The sequence below is a fragment of the Ammodytes marinus genome (genome assembly GCF_949987685.1).
Source record: "Ammodytes marinus genome assembly, chromosome: 24".
Taxonomy (NCBI): Eukaryota; Metazoa; Chordata; class Actinopteri; order Uranoscopiformes; family Ammodytidae; genus Ammodytes; species Ammodytes marinus.
The window spans coordinates 4,380,199-4,399,130 of NC_137228.1; the positions used below are offsets into that span (position 1 = coordinate 4,380,199).

At 42.7% G+C, this 18,932-nt stretch overlaps 1 protein-coding gene across 1 annotated transcript in view; it reads left to right on the plus strand.

Annotated features, from left to right (window-relative positions):
- Positions 1–18,932, plus strand: part of LOC307269643 (L-threonine 3-dehydrogenase, mitochondrial-like) — a gene marked incomplete at its 5' end in the record, with an annotated part of 98,355 nt that overhangs the window by 12,535 nt on the left and 66,888 nt on the right. The window contains one exon of the mRNA XM_080052640.1: positions 1,231–1,290. Within this exon, the coding sequence (XP_079908766.1) occupies positions 1,231–1,290 (60 nt within the window). The remainder of the gene's footprint in view (positions 1–1,230; positions 1,291–18,932) is intronic.

An 18,932-nucleotide genomic window follows, 5' to 3' on the forward strand; every position in this document is an offset into this window, starting at 1 on the left:
ATGTGCAGTTGTGGCAGTATACAGCAAAGCTCTCAAAGTTGCTGCTGCTGCTTATACCTAAACTGTTTCTACTTACTATCTTAGCTGGATGGCAAACAGACTTTGTGGCCCTGGTAGGGAGCAGTGCATATAGCCACAGGCGGCCGGCCCAGCTCAAAGTATAAGTACTGCGTGTACCAAAAGGATGCCTGGATGAAATAGACTGGGAGCTGCAGCCCTCACAAGACCTTGACTCGTCTCAAAAGACCACAATGACATCGGGAAAGTTTGAATATCAATGGCCAATCAGTTTAAAGCATTTTTTGATGAGGCACCTTGAACCTATACTCACTGCTGTATCGTCGACTCCTCCGCAGTGAAGCAGCTGTTCTAGAAACAGTCCAGCTCTGAAACACTTGATAGAAGCGTGCCCTGCTGTGGTCTTTCCATTATCTAAACACACATCTGCTCTGATTGATATGCTTGAAGAGGGCCAATTTCACCTCCCCATGTGATGTGATAGCCATTTATTTGTTCAGCTTTAATTGCTGAAGCTCCTGTCAGCGAAAGGCAAAGGCGAGCACAGCTGCGGGGAGGTGACACGTTGGCACGGGATCCATTCGACACCGTTCTCGGCGCTCGCTTTTCGAATTAGCATGAATACGATAATCAAAGAAAAGTCCTCCACTGATGTGTGCGTCGCTGTCAGATGAAGTGTGATAAAGGCAATCTGCACCTCTCAGCCGTTACAGCAATGTAAGTGCAATGTATATTATGAACGTGAACTTTAATCGCTTCGGACCGCGAATGACCTGAAGCTGCAACACTATCTCTCCCACTCCCTCTCAGTCACACACACACGTACTGAATCATATATATGGTGAAGGCTTGTCCACATGTCTTATATTCATGCCGAGATTGACAGATACAATTGCATGCACATGCAATCGTGTTCCTTCGGCTTCATTGGAAGGCACTCGAGGGTCAAGGATTTCTTCCCATCAAAAAGAGTTCTGACAAGAGGGAACGTCTCTATCCTCCGTCATGAAAACAATCGGAAAATTATTGGAATTAAAAGTGAAGGGAGCTGCACGAACATCTGTGGGGATGACTGCAGCGAGTTCTCTTTTCATACACAGCAACTTCTCTCACTAGGCACGAGGAGAAAAAAAAAAAGGGGGAAAGCTGAAAATTGTGTCAACAGGGCTCAGGAAAATAAGATATCATGTCTTGCTGTCGGTTGCATGTCAGGCTCTCGGAGTCGTACCCGAAATGCCTCGTCCCGTTGAGGCTGCAATGGAGGCCGCCAGGGTGAGGGGGGGGGTTCAGCCAGAGTTCGCGTTTTACAGCCGGTAACCAGCTCTCTCTTCATCAGCTCGGTCTCTCTATTTACGGCTTATTTTCCTCTCCCACCCTCTTTGACTTCTCATCAAGTTGTGTAATACAGAGTGCTTTCTCTCCACGCTGAGCGACATCTCCTTTAGCGAGCGCTAACTCGGGCCGCGCCAAGCCAAACCCACGGGACGGCCTCGCCCAGTCCCAGCGTCGCTCAGATCTGAAGCTCGACACTTTGTTTGCGTCTTCATCACATCAGCTGTCAATGCACTTCTTGATTTGTGATCAGGAACATGTGTTTCTCGCCACATTTTGCTGGTCAGGAGTAATTAACAGAGGCGGCAAGATAAACTTATATGATGAGTTTCCAGCTCCGGAGATGTAGCGAATCACATGGGAAACACCCACCCACTCACTCACACATAAAATGAAAATGAAGTCCCTGAAAGTCCCTGTGGTTGAGCTTAGCTGCTGGAATTTTTCTGCAATCGGGAGCAACACGATTGAAATGAAACAATGATCTTCGAATAGTGTAAGAAAGGGAGGTTCACACGGTCTGTGACAAGAGTAAAAAAAGTATTTTGTGGCTGTGGAGAAGTTTGTGAAAATGACTCATGTGATAGCACTGGACGTAGAGTGCAACATCTTAATAGAAAGCCAGACTGGAGGCGTGATGTTTGAAGGATATGGACATGTCAGACAGGGCTGCATCAAGGGAATTGTAGTATTCAGTTTTGAAGCTTTACAAAATGAATTTACAGGCAGGACGCCTTATCAGCCTCTGCTACTGACCTGTTTTTAAACGTCTTTGGTCATTTCTCCAACTTGAGGGACCTGCATTACTAAATTGCATAGTAGTTTTTGTGTAAATTGAACATGAAAAAAGACACTTAAATTAGTTGGTTAGTGGAATATGTGCCTTAATGCATCAGATGTTTCTGGATTAGAAAAGGAGAGTATTGGTAGCGTAGCACCCATGAAATTTGGTCACATTAAATATCATTCAGAAATTACAATCCTTATTTTCAGATAATAGTCTAAACATGGAAATTATACAAACAGTGTATACCAAAAAATATACCAGTAACATGACATCAGCGGACACTTTAATCCAAAACAACTTCCAGTAAGTGCCTTCAACCATGAGGGTTCAAAACCAGAACAGCAAGACCCATGAAAGTACCAGGAATAGGTATTGGTTTCCAGAATTAGCTTTAATGGTGCGAATTATTCAAATTATAAAAAAAATAAAGGTTAAAAATCCAGGGTTCAATGTGTAACCCAAACCAAGCTCACAGACTCCATGGTACCATGATACATCTTACTTGCATCCCCCAAAGCATTATGGGAAGTGTAGTTTCCAAGCTCAATACTTTTGTCCCATGTAGAAGTAGGAACACTACAAACAATAGGAATTTCAAAAATAACAATAAAAAAAAATACTTCTATGTTATTATAGCTCAGAATGTCCAATCTACATACTTGTTATATTCCTTGAACAATGACATGCTCCTTCCTCCATTCAAATACAGATATACTACAGTATATAAGATTAAAAGGTCTGGTGGTGCTGGATTGAAATGTCAAGGGATCATCATTATAGTTACTGCAGTCTGTGTTTCTGTGACTCTACTATAGTATGTCCTCCCTGGTTTCTCTTTTCTTCCTTCCCTGCTCTAAAACAACCTTCAGCAGCATCCAAACGGTAACCGGATGCCTGCCAAGTTTACATTCCGTCACAAACCAACTAATCTTCCAACGCTCAGAACAAAATAGTTTTTCTCACTTGAGCTGCAGTTTAACCACCGCCTGCCGACAGACGTTCGTACATCTGTCAATGTGTCACCCAAAGGCAGGGAGAACAACACGTTATAACGGCAGCTCCTTTATAAGAAGCCATTCTGATAGCTTAGTTGTCCGAAGCCACATATGGCCATGTGTGTGATGGACTGGCCTTTTGGACTTCCTCTAAATCTCCTATGTATCCGTTCCACAACACGCCAAACACAAACACAAAACATGCATCATACCATTTAAATGAAAAGTAGAGTCATTTGAATTTCCTGTCTCGTGCAATATTCCTCTTAGATAGATCTGCCATGTTATGTGTCGGATCAGATAACCAGAAAGCCTGCTCTGACATCTGCATTTGGGGATAAGTCGACGCACTGCTTCTCATGCATTGGTACAAAACGCCACGCATGAATCGGGATTTCTGTTGTGTGTTATTAGCTTAAGTTACACCAATGAGTTTGCTCAGATGCATTGCATTCATGGAATACATTTGGTTGCACCCTCACATATAAACAGATTTAAGGTCATTTTTATTAAGATAGATATAATAATACATGGGCTTGACACAGTATCGGTACAAGTTCATGAAAATCCACTATATAGACAAGCACAATTCAATCCAGGTTTCCTTAATTGAAACCCGCTCCCCCAGCTCCCTGATTAATTTATACTCTGAACGTGATCTAAATTGACCCATCCAGCCGCAAGGTATACAAGTAGCCCCGCTACTGCAGCAGACTGATATGTCATTAGAGTCCCACTGTGATTGTGGCCGCAATATTTCATACGTGAGTGACTATCAGGTGACTCTGGCTTCAGAGAATATGAAATTATCTCTCATCAGCGGTAAACAAGCATGCTTTCCTGCCCCCCTCCAGCTTCCAGCAGACGCCTTGAAGAATTTAGCAGCATAAATTGACCTGACTTTGACGGATGCTCCAAACCACTACAGCTACCCCCCCCCCCCCCCCCCTCTCTCTCTCCCTGTCTGCATGCGATTCTCTCTCTGTCTCGTTCTCTTTATCCTAAATTATACTAGGTCATGACCAACTGACTCTGCTCCAAGAGTTCCTCCAGGGAACAACTAGCATTCAAATTTCTTCTTTGATTAAATAGTTTTAACACAGACCACATTTACCACTAACCAATTGCTTTCTCAAACTGGATATTGTGATCTGCCCTTTTTTTTAGGTGGCATTTTATTTTTTTTATTGGAAAAACCCAGTAACAAGGCATGGCACTAGAAATTCGCCCCTCGGGATGCGGGTGCAGCTTTTCTCTAGGCGTAGTGGGACAGCGGGCGGCACCGGACTTCATGCAAATGAGGGTAAATGTTTCGTCTTTCCATGCTGTACAAAAAAATTTCAGTGAAGAAGATGATCATTATTCCAGACTCACTCTGGGTTTCCCCAATTGGCTCGAAGAGTACCAATACCAGCAGGAAGTGCAGCCTGGAACAATGTCACATGGCTCGACACGCCCATAGCAACAAGGAAACAGTGGAATAGGTGGAGCGAGCTATTTATTATTTATTTATTTTCTTTGCTTCCAATTGGTCTTGGCTAAAACCAATATCCACTTTGATGCTCAAACTCTACAGTTAATACAACATTTGTGGAATATTCCCCAAACCCAACTTAAAGATCTCCTATTATACTACTTTTCTGGGCTCAATTTCTTGTTAAAAACTGCTATAGAGCAACCTGACACGAATCACATCAAACAAAACCATGTAGATTTTCGGGACACTCTTCCTCTCACCCTAGCGAGCTGCAGCAGTCTGCTCTACACTCGGCTTTGTGCTTCTCCGCCCCTCCGCCCCCCCCCCCCTCCTGCAAACCCCACTCCGTTGTGATTGGTTACCTTCCTTCCGGAACATTTTCAGCAGCGCGCGGGGAGATTTCAGAGCAGGAAGGTGGGGGCATGGCCGGAGCTTGCCTGAGCAGCATTACCATACATGGAAACATCCGCTTTTCGTGACGACAAAATTATCAGGAAATTCTGAACCGATTTGTCACGTGATTTCTCGACCGGCTGCCCTAGTGTTTAGTGCTCTGCACAGCCACCCCAGACGGTCAGCAGGGAATACGTCTAAATGCATGTACGTAATTATTTGATACGCTAGTATGGTTAAACATGACTATAAATCGTTATAACAACGTTTATAGGTCATAAAAGTCAAAAAGTATAATAGGTCCACTTTAATGCATTTTTTCAGTGGGGCCCGGGTATTAAGGGCAGACCCTTTTACCCTGTCATTAATATGCAATACAACTTCTCCCCTCCCATTATTAATTATTTACCTTTATAAATGTACCACCAAGTTCAACTCTATAATAGCCTTGCAGGAAAAAAGTGGCATATTCCCCTGTAATCAGTCAACATTATGCGGACTGGGTATAAACACTTTTCCAACGTGGTCAGAAAAAACACATCTTACGAACTATATCTGAACCAGCATTACCTAAGCCTTAGCCTCAACTTTATAAAATCATTTAACTGGGGCAGCTCTTTTCCAGTGCAGTTCTGTCCTGCATCCTTTCACCTTTACAGAACCTTTAATGTCTTTTTGAATTATTGTTGTACATCATAAAGAGTCTACAATAGTTCATCTCCTTAGCTGTATCCCAGTAACTTAAGAGGTGACTGTCATTTCCACAGCTCATATTATAGTATACCTCAGAGTCTGACTGTGCAGCCCGCGATGCACCAGATCTGGCTTCTATAAAGACATAGGATAAGATTACAGCTAAATCAGTCTTGTGGCTTATTCTCTGGGAAAACTTATGAAGTCCTAAAAACTCCCCCAGTTATGAGTGGGCCCAGCAGGGCTGCAGTGGAAGGTTCCCGAAAAAGGAGTTAGGAGTGAAATATAATACGAGCGTCACTGATCCTCCAAATAATAAGGCACTGACAGCGTGGAATGATAGCATGATAACTCATAGAAGCTTCTTAAATCCAGCACAGGTACATGACCCTCGCTTTGTAAAGAAGTCATTTTCCATGATATATACTTCACTAATTCATCTGGCACATGCTTTGTTTTTCTGCTCTCGCCACCTCCTTCCTCCCCTCTATACTCTTTTCTTTCGATGAAAAGTGGAACTATTTGCACTGCTACACACATGGCTCTGGATCTAAAGTCATCCTGTCTGATTCTCTTTCATTCAATCCAAGAGGTGGATAAAAAAGGACTGAAGCGCCTGGTACATTTAATGAAATGAAGAAGCAGCAGTGACACTGTTGGTTTACGTGAAACCAATTTTGTAGGTAGGAGGGTTCCAATTGGCTGTTCGTGAAATCAATCACTGAACGCCAGCCGATTTTCATTAGTCTACCATGGCTCTCTCAACAGTTGCCTGTTAAAAGAAGAAAAAAGATAACATGTTTGCAAAGAACATAAAACATGAATAAAGTGAGGTGCAGATGTCTGTATATATTTAGTCTATCAGCCAAGGTCCTCTGGTGATTTTACATCAAAGCAGAGAACAGGGAGCCAAAAGTAACAGTTTCGCTTCTCCTTGATCAGCATGTGATAGCTGTTTATTGGCTTTGGAAGTCAAGCTAGGGTCAGGATCAATCCACTGTGAGAGAGAGTGGGAGTCCCAGTGAGGACGAGGTGTGATTTTATTAAATCAACATGGCACTGGAGTTCTTCAGCAGACCAGTAAAAGCCTATCAACTTATCCACTGAACTCAGCTCCTTTATATTTCAAACACTGTTTTTTTTTATACAAACTCAACAGCATGTGCACTAGCATTCCAGGTTTGATTCTCATCCCGGTTTTGATCTTATGCAGTATATGATGTTTACATGGAACTTGAGGACCGTTTTTTTTTTTTTTACATCACAGCATGTGAATCTAACAGTATTAAGGTTCTGCCTCTCATCTCAGCCACAAGAACCGGACTCTGGACCACCAAATAATGTTCAGATGAAACCACAATAAGGTGTTTACATGCCACAGTAGTCAAGGTAGCCTTTCCAAAATTCTCAAAACCAAGCTTGGGTCTTATCCAGGTTTCTGAAACCAGTGCAAAACCTAACCAGCACACTACATCATAATCAAAACCAGTGGATACAAGTGAAAGCTTAAGTCTTATCATTAATTGACTATTAGCACTTGGTCTATCTGGGACTGAAGTGGTTTAAAGCTAACTCACATTATTTATCTACAATTACAAATTGTAATGCTGAATTTTTGAAGTTAAGGGGACAGAGCTTTTGCTTTTAGGACACCCTAAAAACTGACATGAAAAATCTGTATCTTCTTTTAAGGGCCTCTTGAAACTGTTATCAAATGGCTTTCTTTAATACGGTCTTTTAAACATGTAATCATTTACACGAGTTTATGTTATCCAACAGGCCGACTGCCAACAAAATGTTTAACCTGTGGCCGTAGAGTTAAACCACTAAACCACTGTCCTGCTCCAGCTCCCAGACCAGAAAGGTCATGCTTTTTACAGCATCTCAGGAAACAACATGCTTCTGAATCCATGTCACATTCCTACAAATTATAGAATTGTGTACTGTATGGTTTTAGTAGCATCTAAAAATGGATGTAGAAAGTAGCACTAATTAAATAAAAAGGAATTCTGGTTATATATTTATTCAAACCCCAGTTCTTCCCATGAATGCTATTTATTCTCCTTTACCCAACTTTCAGCAGTTCCCTCACAGTGACCTGAGGGTTAGTTGTTTGAATCTGTAAGCTCTCTGAGAAAGTCTGGATTCCTCCTGTAGGGCTGCTCCACTACTAACTTTACACCCTAGATCATGTCGTTTTACTTTGAAGCAAAGAAAAAAAACACAAGGGATGTTATCTGGCATAGGATTTCCATGGCATGAAGTATATAGCAAGAGTATCTTGTCCTTCCTCCTCTCCAGGGACCTTCATTAGATCAGTACAGGATATAACTCACTGTCCCTCACCAGCTTACCTCTGTTGGCTGTATGAACCAATGAACACTCAGGTATACACACGGACTATATGTTGGAGTACAGCTGGTAACAATCAGCATAGGCCAGGACTTAATGAAGCTTTGACATAAGTGCTCAAACGCTGCTGTCCTGCAGACAGACAATCCAACCTTGCCCAGACAGTAAAGGCAACATTATCTATTTTGGATTCATGATGAATGGGACGTATTTTGTTGGCGACTGTAGTAAACGCTGCATGTACAAAAGGTCAGATTTGAAAGCCGTTATGTCTAAAAATTATTAACATATATATCATTGTCAAATTAACTGTAACATATGAGTGTAGTGACAAACAATTGAGATCATAGTTGAGGTGATGTATTATAGAGCATTAGGACGACATTTCCCATAAATGTCCTCCCTTTTTCTTCCCTCTGGGATGGGATGTTGTAACTGATCAATAGTATGAAAGTCTAATTTACTCTACTTTGTTCTAAAGCGATTCAGCAGATTTCCTAAAAACAATCTAACCACAAAGCACACAACGCAAGATGCAACAATAAGCTGCCAGTCCCCTCAAAGGAGGTTTGGATAGCTGCGGTTTCATTTTCGATGCACAGATATAGATATATGATGAGCTTTTGTTGTTTCCCTTTTGGTTCCCAAGGAAACAGAAGTGTTTCCTATAGTTTTTTTTTAACTATACAGGATCTTGATGCAGCCAAGATCCAATCCGATGTGCCAAGGCCCCCCAAAAAAGGCACAAGGTGATTGATTCGGTGTAGTTATACTAATGTATGAAAATGCGATTTGTGCGACCCGACAACATTACACATACAGTAGTAATTTAAGAGCCTTCAGCAAATATTGAATGTATTTATTTGACCCGTATTCAGGTTTTCCAGAGTTGTCAGATGAAGGATATCTTTGCAACCGGAGACCTGTCCAAATCAGATTAATAGCTGGTTAAGTACATTGGCTGCAGCAATGGAGGCTGTTGTATCAGACCATGGGGATGAAGAAAGAGCTGAGGTAAATGGCCAAGCTCAGTCTTCATTACAACCCTCACATGTGGTCAAACCCTAACGCCAGACGAAAGTTCAACATAAACAAATCTTCCATACCCTGTATTACATTCAATGTTCCTACTGTGCTCGCTTTCAACAACATCTGCATAAGGCAACTACAGTATGGTTAAGGGCAGGGAAAGATCATGGTCTCGGTAATAAAAAAGAGAATGTTAATTGCTGGTCTGTTTGTTTGATGCAAACTCCAGTCTTGTGTATGAAATTAGTGTTTACGTTGAGTGCCGATCAACTCCCTCACTTCTACACCATGACTGTTCTCTACATGTAAGGCACTGCTTCCTATATTAACAATGAACCACATTTTGTTCCCTTAATTCAGCTTTTGGGGGGAGACACAAGGAGGATGACATACAACAAAGGTCTCCTGCTGGAATCTGAAACTGTTGCAATTATGGTGTGCGTCTTAACCGAAGGGGCCCAAGGTTAAGAGCTGCTTAAGAAAAGTGTATCAATGTAGAAGATGAGAGAGGTATTTAGCAAGATAAATTTAAGCTTTTCTCTGTGTGTTGTTCTCTTGTCACCCAACATAAAGTGATGCATCCACCACCACAAAACCCATGTGTGACCGCTCAGTGTGCCAATGGGTTTTGCTGGGCTTCGGGAAACACTATTGAGTGGAGAGAGAGTAATTAGTTAAACTGGGGCAGACATCCGTCTTCTAACAAGTCTCTGTGCTGTCGCCGGGGATGGGGAGGAGGAGGAGGAGGAGGAGGAGGAGGAGGAGGAGTGATGAAGAAGTGTTGTTGATCAGTTTTCCTTTCTCTGCCAAGACCTGCTGGCAATGTTTTTTGACTGGACACTGGAAGGAGCCAAAAAGGGAAAGGGAAGGCTGGACCTGAAGCTCATCCCTCACTCTTATCTGGACATCGAGGGCTGTCAGGTCAAGTGTACGACCTTCCTGGTGCCACACTAATGATGCCCCCCCCCCCTTCCTGTGGGCTACGAGGTCAAGTCCCCCACCTTGCCCTTACTTTATCATCCCTCAGCAGAAACCCAGTAGCTCTGACAGTAGTCTTTTTCATGGCTTTTAAAAAAGATTTTATACACTCTGGTGATAGTCCAATTTGCATTCTAAGGCTATCTCAGAGAAAACACACCAAGTTCGCTGAATCTGCATGTTCTTTTGTCTGTGATTTCATATCCACAGTAACATTTGCTCAAAGAAGTATGCAGAGCTCTTCTTTTGTTCGCCACTGATGTAATTAGAGGTTTAAGGCCTTGATTAGGGGCACGTCAGAAATAACTACTATGAAAAGGTAACCAAACTTAAACCAGAGGATGCTGGTAATGTTCAGCACTGGAAGAACTGATAACAAAAAAAACATTGTTATTGGCGAGAGTTGCTGTAAAAGACTGTGGTAAACAAGCTACAGATGTGTTACTTTGATCTTCTGCAGACGGTGAGGGCACAATTTCTGTTTCTGTCAGTGCATCACGGCACGAGTGTGATGATGGAGTGTATGTTTGTCCCCATTTACACTGGTCAAATAAAGTGTCTTCTATCTGGATTCAGAGTAAGTACTACCTACTACTACTATGTATCTTGGAAAAGCAGATTTGTACACCTTCTCAAGATGTGGCTAAAATGTTTTGGAAAAGAAGCGCTCCTTGGATGCATTCCATTGTAGTTAAGGAGCTTAGGAAACACTTTAGTTTGCATTTAGTTCTGAGATTTTTTGGCTACATGTTTGAGAAGCTGAGAGTGACATCTGTTAAGCTTTAGAGCTGGAAGGCCAAAAATAAAAGTTACTCAGTTAGGCCTCCTTTGTTGCATTCAAAGAAATCAGCTGCAGGACAAATGGTGAGATTCCTACGCAATGGGACGCCGTGACAAAGCATTTGCACATACGACGGTACGCGCAAGTGTATGCGCAAACACGCACCTCTGCAGCATGTGTAAATGGCCATCGAGCACACTACACACACTCGCATGCAACACAATGGAAGGCAGAATGCATCATTACATGGTTGGATTAAACAGAAACATTTTGTTGGAACGAACATCAAGGCATCGTGTTTTTTTATCTCCCGCAGAGACGAGCTGTCATAACCTCAAAGGCAAAGCTGATCCTCAATCAGCTCTTAAGGCTAAATCTCTGTACTCTGGAAGGTTTAATGGCACCCTTATCTTAAACTGTAGATGACATTGTTTCAGTCACTTCACATTTTTTCTGATTCACATCGTTTTTAATGTCAGGAAAGGGAATTGCTAAGTCTGTAGCAAGCAGCATCTTTGTGCTCTGACAAAGATGGATTTGCTCTCTGTCGTATTCGACACAAAGCTCAAACGTTGTGACTAATCGGCTGATAAATCACCGGAATTTTAGTGACGTTGGATGCACTGCCTGCTCATCAGGAGCTCCTACCTGAACAGCAGCAGAATAACAAAGCAGTTAGTTAAGTCACAGAGCGTGCTCCCTGTCCGAAAGGATGCTGAATCTTTGTCTGGATAAGAGTTCCAGATAAACCCCTAAAACTACTGCCAGTACACAAACAGACTCAAAACGGAATCACAGTCTGTTTCAATATACAACACAATTCAGCTGTCCAGGTCAGATTAGTTCAAGAAATCTGCTGGAAGACTTTTGAGACTTCTAAAAACAACTATCTTGACAGTGTTTACATGGTAAAGTCCCTTTACAGGTTTGCTGCACACATTCACACCCTTGACCAATCACAATCAGTCTGAGCTTTTGTTTGGTGCTATGTCAATTACAGTAGACTGTTTGTGAATATAACATTTCTATATGGTGACTGGAGTCTTCATATATTTTATTTTAAGTTGCACATCAAAGCACTGTTTCATAACCTGAGTTAGTGTGATGACTGTGTCACTGACAATGCTAACTTGGGAATGCATTGGTCACAATTCGGGGTTCCAGTTCTCCAACCAGAAATTCACATCTTAAGGATTTTCATCCTAGCAACAAGCTAAAGCCCTTCAAGCATCTCCCCTCCCTATTATAAATGTTCCCTCTTTCAAATCACTTCATCTTCCCCTCTCTCTCCTTCTCCTCTAGGTTGGTTTGATGCATGTACCCCTCCACATATCACACAGAGAAATCCCCTGTAGTCTTGCATTAGGTTGAGTAGCCACGTTTGCAAAAAAAAAGAGAAAAAAAAGCAGAATTATAAATAAAAGGTAATGATGCTATTATCATGCTCTCTTACCATCCTGAGCGCCGCGCCTCACCTTTCTATTTGAATAATGATTTATAATCATATTAGTTCTCTCCGGAGCCCTGCTCTGGAAAAGTAAAAAGCTATTATCCAGTTGTCAGCTTCCAAGAGACGCCGTGGGAGATGGAGCGTTGATGCTGACACACGCACATACTGTAGCTGCACACACTCGGGTAACGCACACGCTTGTGCTGGTAGAAACACAACCAAATGCATGAATATATGCACATGCAGAGCCATTTTGCTACACACACAATCAATAGTGCTAACACATATTAAATTGCACACGCATACAGTCTATGGTCATGTTTTGGTTTTTTTAAGCCTATGCAGGTCGAGAAAAAAAAATTCAAGCAGAAAAGCTGTCTGCAAATTGTTGTGTTTGTTTAACCTTGCTTGTAGTGCCAGGTGGATGTGGTTTACAGCAGGAGAATCCCTTGTCAATTGCAGATGAACAACGCAGAATACATGCTCCAAAACGTGCTCCTGTATTTGAGATCAAAATAAGGGCTTAAAAACAAACGACTGACATCAAAGCCAGAGAAAACTGCTTGTAGAAGGACACATTTAGCAAATTATTAGTTGTACAAGCATCATACTCCCAACATGACACACTTGGGGAAACCAGTGAGCAACATGTTTATGATAAAAGAAATTAGACACAAATGAAACTCATGACCTAGAATGTAGTCTAGAGGAAGGGACGCGTAGAAAACAAGCTGACAGTGCAGACTTCTCTAAAGCATACTGTGATGGATACTGAGACATATATACTGTAGATAGAGAAAATAAGATATCATGCATCACTGATCAATACTGTCACCTGTTCGGTCTAATCCTATAAAACACATTCAGACAGAGCAGGATGTGCTGGGTTGTATATCAGGTGTTCAGGGACATTTACACTGAACATTAAAAAACTGAATTTGATTGCAAAGCAAAGCCATTTTCTTGTTTTGGATTGACAAATCCGTAATGAAAAAAAGAGCTGTTCTTTTATAGCTGTTTGTTAGCACAGCATTATTTACTTCATGGTCTTTTAAACTCCACAGTATTCACAGTGACCTTCAATGAGCCTTATTGTATGCACCCTTTGGGATCACATAATTGCATCAGGTACTGGTGTATTTTATGGACTTACTGTCATTATTACACCTAACTTTAAATACAGGCCATTTTAACTAAATATTATGATATATCTTGCCTCCTTTCTAGGATACAACTATATCAAACATTGCCAATCCAGGCCTTTGTTGTTTATATTCTTAAATAAACATAATTTATACAGGGCTAAAGAAAATGGGACTCACTTTCTACTTAATTAAAATGATTTGTGGTTAGTTAGTTTTTTTATTACTATTTTTCTGAATTCAACTGATATTGTAGGGGACAGACAGACCCAGACTGATTTCACACCGTCCGACAAAAAATCCTATTTCCAACTCCACAAGGTTGCTAAATAGCTTGCGTCCATAGAGCCGTAAAGCGGTATTTGGTTTCAGTGTAACGTGAATCATCAGGACAGGAAGACTCTTTAAAGTCTATTTCAGTGGTCGAGATCTGAGAAAGATGGCGCACACACATAAACACCCTCTCACAGTTTTGATCCATCTACACACACACACACACACACACACACACACACACACACACACACACACACACACACACACACACACACACACACACAAACGCAAAAGCTGCTTATAGCCCTATAATCTGGTAAGATTTACATTTGCAGGGCTTTGGCGGATGGTGTCAGGGTGTCATGTCTGCTGAATGTGATCTTCCATGTCGAGGACATTATTATCCCTCCGAGGAATTTAATGCTGGGGGGGCAGTCGGGTGCCATCTTCTACAGCCTTGTTAGCGATGCAGGGAGAAGATGCATCTTTAACAAGGGACAATATGATGCACACAAAAGCACACATTGAGCTCTGGCTTTCGGGGCACCAGTCAGCTGCGAACATGCTGCCGCGTTGACCTTAGCCACACCTTCCCCACCTCATTTCTGCGGCGCCCCATTCATGGAGCATTTCTAAACAGGACCCTGGTGGCAGCCACGAGACAAAGAGAAGGCCAGACTGCCGTAATTACACCATGCAAATGCCATTTAGGCCTTTAAATACGGCCGGTGTTGTATCGCTTCAATTGGTTTGGCGTTTATCGACCAGGAGCACACACACATCTGTGGCACGCAGAGAGAGAAGAGGAGGAGGGGGGGGGGGGGGGTCATCTGTTCATTCATTTATTTGGAACTGTTCTCCCTTTGTCTCCCTCTTTTATTCTCTTTTTTTTTACCATTTGCCTTTACTGATTTGAAATGTACTAAGTTCCAGGAATATTCTTTTACCATTTATGCCTTTAAGACGAGTATTATGGACTTGAAAGTGCTGGTGAAATACAGAACACAATAAAAGGTGCATGTGGTAAACGCAGAGAAGAACTGCAACAATAAAAGCAGGGATAAGATAATGTGCTACGCTGTGTGGGGAAACCAAGAGGCAGTTTTTTTACAGTCGATTAGTATTAACAGCATTTATTTCACGTGGGACGAGGGAAAAGTTGGACAGAAAGGGGAGACGTAAAATCTGTTAAAGAGGACGTTATGGATTTGCTGGGATGGATCACAAAAATGAAGGGTGAAGCTCACCCATGATTTTACCCACCACCTTGACAATGTTGCCCAATTGAATTCTATAACAACTCAGGCATTATACTCCCAGAAACATCCAATCACAGAGCTGAACATTCCGTGATGTGTAATGCTTATACTGTATGGCTGGGGGGGGGGGGGGGGGGGGGGGTGGGGGGTGCTAAAGATTATGCTGTTTAGAAACACTGACAAGACAATCTGCAGTTTAAATGAATCTACTTTTTAATCCTTTGGCTGATTGGAGCATGACAATAGTGCAATAGAGTTTCTTGGAAGCGAAGCAGAGAAGGCACAATGCAGGTAGCTGCATTGGCACCAAACGCTGGCACTGGATGGAAAAACCCTCCATGTACCATCCGCCGACTCCCCCCTCCACCTAGGCGAGAGAGTGTGGGGGGTTTGTCTGAGGGCGAAGCTGCCACTGAGACAGGTAGCTGCGGCCAGCTGGTTTGAACAGGTGTATGGGCTGTGTGCTCCCATCGGAAAGGATCTGTGCACTTGGCTGCCGACCAGGGGCTGATGGGTAAAAGCCTCTCTCCCCCTTGTCTCCTTGTTTTCCCAGTGTCTATCTCACCGTCTACACCCATCTCCCTCTGACTTTTCTTCCTCTCCTCTCTTCCTTCTTCTCTATCTCCCTTTCTTTCTTTCTCTCTCTCTCTCTCTCACACAGCACAGAAATATACTCCCAGTCTCTCCCTAGCGTCCCCCCTCCTTTGTACGGTCGGTGGGCTGCAGAGGCACACACACACACACACACACACACAAATACAAACACACAAATACACAGCCTTGCGTGACCAGACAAACAGTGTTGAGTGCAGGAGGCTGATGGGAGAGTAACTACGCATGAAGGGAAAGCTCACTACAAACAGACAGACAGAGAGACAGGTGGTTCGAGGTGAATCGTGATGTTTCTTTTTATCCACATTACCAAGGAAATACAGCTGTTTTCCTTGGGCTTTGCTCCTCACTAGATCTCTATTAGAGATGTATGGAGTTGAATTTGTTCTTCCAAAACAGGCTTAAAATAAGAACTCATCTCGCTGAAAGGATAACGTGCGCCCTCTATTTCACCACTTCGGGAATCTACCTAAAGTGGGAGTTAAACAAAGCAACGCAATGTTCCATTTCAGCTGCGCAGAATAAACAAAGACAGCCATTTACCCATTTAAACAACACATGTTCGTCGTAAAACTAAAAACTCAAATCTGAGCTTCGATTCCATAAGAGGTCAAACAGCCAACCTCATCTCTCGTGCGAGTCTTCCCTAGATGAACCCTGGTTTTTCTTTTGAAGCACTTCCTCGGGTCGCCGGGTCGCGCATGAGGTCATATCCTGTCTTTTCTGATCAGACCAGAGGGAACTGGCTGCAGATGTGGAGGCTGAGGGGTCGAGTTCCCTCATGAAAAGAGATAGCAAAGGCATCTTTTACTTAGAAAAATATGAAAGTTTTTCTCAGGGGTTTGGAGGAGGTTAAATGCTCCTACGTGCTGGTGGTTCTGTCTCAAGGGAGGCCATCAGTGAAGTGACTAAAATACACTGACAAGCCCCTCATATCTGATCCCTGTAATGAACCTGCCATATGCACAGGGGCACTTGCAACAGTAACAGAGTGTTACTGTTTAAAAAGGCTATGTACTATCGCGCCGCTAGGGGGCTCATGATGGAAACAATAACCCAAGACGGAGTTTGATGATGTCATGGATTATAGGAACATCTTTGGTAAGAGAATACGCAGCGGAGGGCAAGGCATAATCGTGGACTACCACGATCGCATAAACAAAACAATACACTGCTATGAAGCTACTACTTCTTCCTATTCTATTTTCGCGTGGTTGTCCCTCCCCGTGTTTCACTTGTCTATTGTTTCGCCGGGACTTTCAGGAAGTAGAGGGGTGACCGAAACTGTACCCAACTTCATTTCACCTATAAGTTTAATTCAATGTGTCCTCATTCTTATACTGAGGTCCTAAATGAATGTTGTTGTGAGCATGATTAGTTAAGAACGACTGCAAATTACCAGGGTTGTCCTGAACCAATCTCGGGGGGCAGTCAAAGTCTGATCCTTTCTACTTAAACTAACCTGTATTTAATCCAGCTCAGCCAGGACCCTGTGTTAATAGACTTGGATCGATCAGGATTCAACAGCGAGAGTTGTATGCTGACCCCGTAGAAATACTCAAACTGTGAGTCGCGTAATGTTGTCTACAGAGAAGATGTATGGGACTTACTTATCAAGCTGCTCCTACTTCACTTCACACAACTGTAGGGTAGCCAAACATTTAAGCAGAACCCTTTCACCTGGCCCGATAGGGTTTAAATTGACCTGCATTTCTCTCAACTGGTGCTGTAAAGATAAAGAATTTCTACTGCACTACAGGATGGCCAAAAACGCCACAACACACTATAGTACTACAACAAAACAATGAACAATAACCATGCTCCATAAAATTGCTGAACAGGAACGGTCGTGGCCTCTTTGGCTGTAATACCTGGCCACTGCTTTGTCAATAATGGCAGTGGAACCGCTAATAGAGCATTAAGGGAGCCCAGGGACCAATGGTGACAGGTGATTTATGTCGCCTGTGACGACTTCGGCCCTCGAACCAAACCCTGATAAAAGAAGTGCTAGATTGGAACAAGCAGAATGATGAATAGACTACATGATCCAGAGACCCGTCTCATTAGAGAGAGGAAAAGAGAGACGGAGCTCTGGCCATTTAGCTAATGTAGCGAGTCATTGTGTGTGTGTGTGTGTGTGTGTGTGTGTGTGTGTGTGTGTGTGTGTGTGTGTGTGTGTGTGTGTGTGTGTGTGTGTGTGTGTGTGTGTGTGTGTGTGTGTGTGTGTGTGTGTGTGCGCGCGCGTGTGTGTGTTCATCCATCTGCACACATACGTTCATGTGTGTGTGCGTACCGAGGGACCTGAGCAGCGGCAGCCTGCTCTTGCCGCAGCAGTAGCAGGTTGGAAATTAATGACACACTAAATATATGGCGAGGAAGCTTGACCCCGCATAATGGCGACATATAGGATTAACCTTGGTTGTCACTTGGGGCCATTGTTAGCCCCAATGGTGCTACAAATAAACAGGGGGCTGCGGCTCCAGATAGGTATTTGTGTTGCTGGAGAAAAGAAGACAAAAAACATGCTGATTTATTTCCTTTGCTGCTTCAAGGGATAAAGCGCTGCATTTAGGATTAAAGGATTCAAAGTTTGCGTTTAATAAATAGTCAAAGCTTAAATAGTCGCAGGGAGGAAAAAGCAAAGCATGGTGGATTATAGGGGATGAATTTCAAAGGGGAGGTGTGCTGGATGCTTAAAGACATGAGATGAGGAGAGGAGCGAAGATACGTTTGGCTTTAAGGCTTTTGGTCAACAAGACATTTGAAGACATGTACTTGGATTCCTGGAAACAAGGATTTTTCCCTACTTTCTGACATTCTTAAATGATTAATCAAAACGTTGTCCCACTGTGTTTGGGCTCCAAACACAAAGTAGGCTACAGCCGAAGCTGAAGTATTAAGTCATAAATCAAAGTATTGTAAGAAGTCAGGGAATATTACAATTCATCCCATAGGGCACATGTATGTGTGTACCTAATTTCATGACAATCCATCCAACATTAAACCACATGTGAACTTCATGGTGGCGCTAGAGGAAAATCAGGAAAAGTCATTAGAATACATAAGCTGGGGACCATGAATGTGCAGCATTGTGTGGCAATGCATCCAGTTGATTTCGGAATATATTTCACAGGAATATTTTTCACAGGAATATTTTTTGTATATAGATATATTTCTCTATATTCTCACCAAAAGCCAGTAGGAATCATCTCTACAAAGGCAAAATGAGAAGAGTTGGATCCATAACATTGTCCGACATCGGCAAAAGTCAGTCTGTTCACATTTCCAAACCTCCCTGGCTGAAGCCTCCTTGCTTTTATTGCCATGATGGATTTCCCATTTAGCTTGACCCTATATT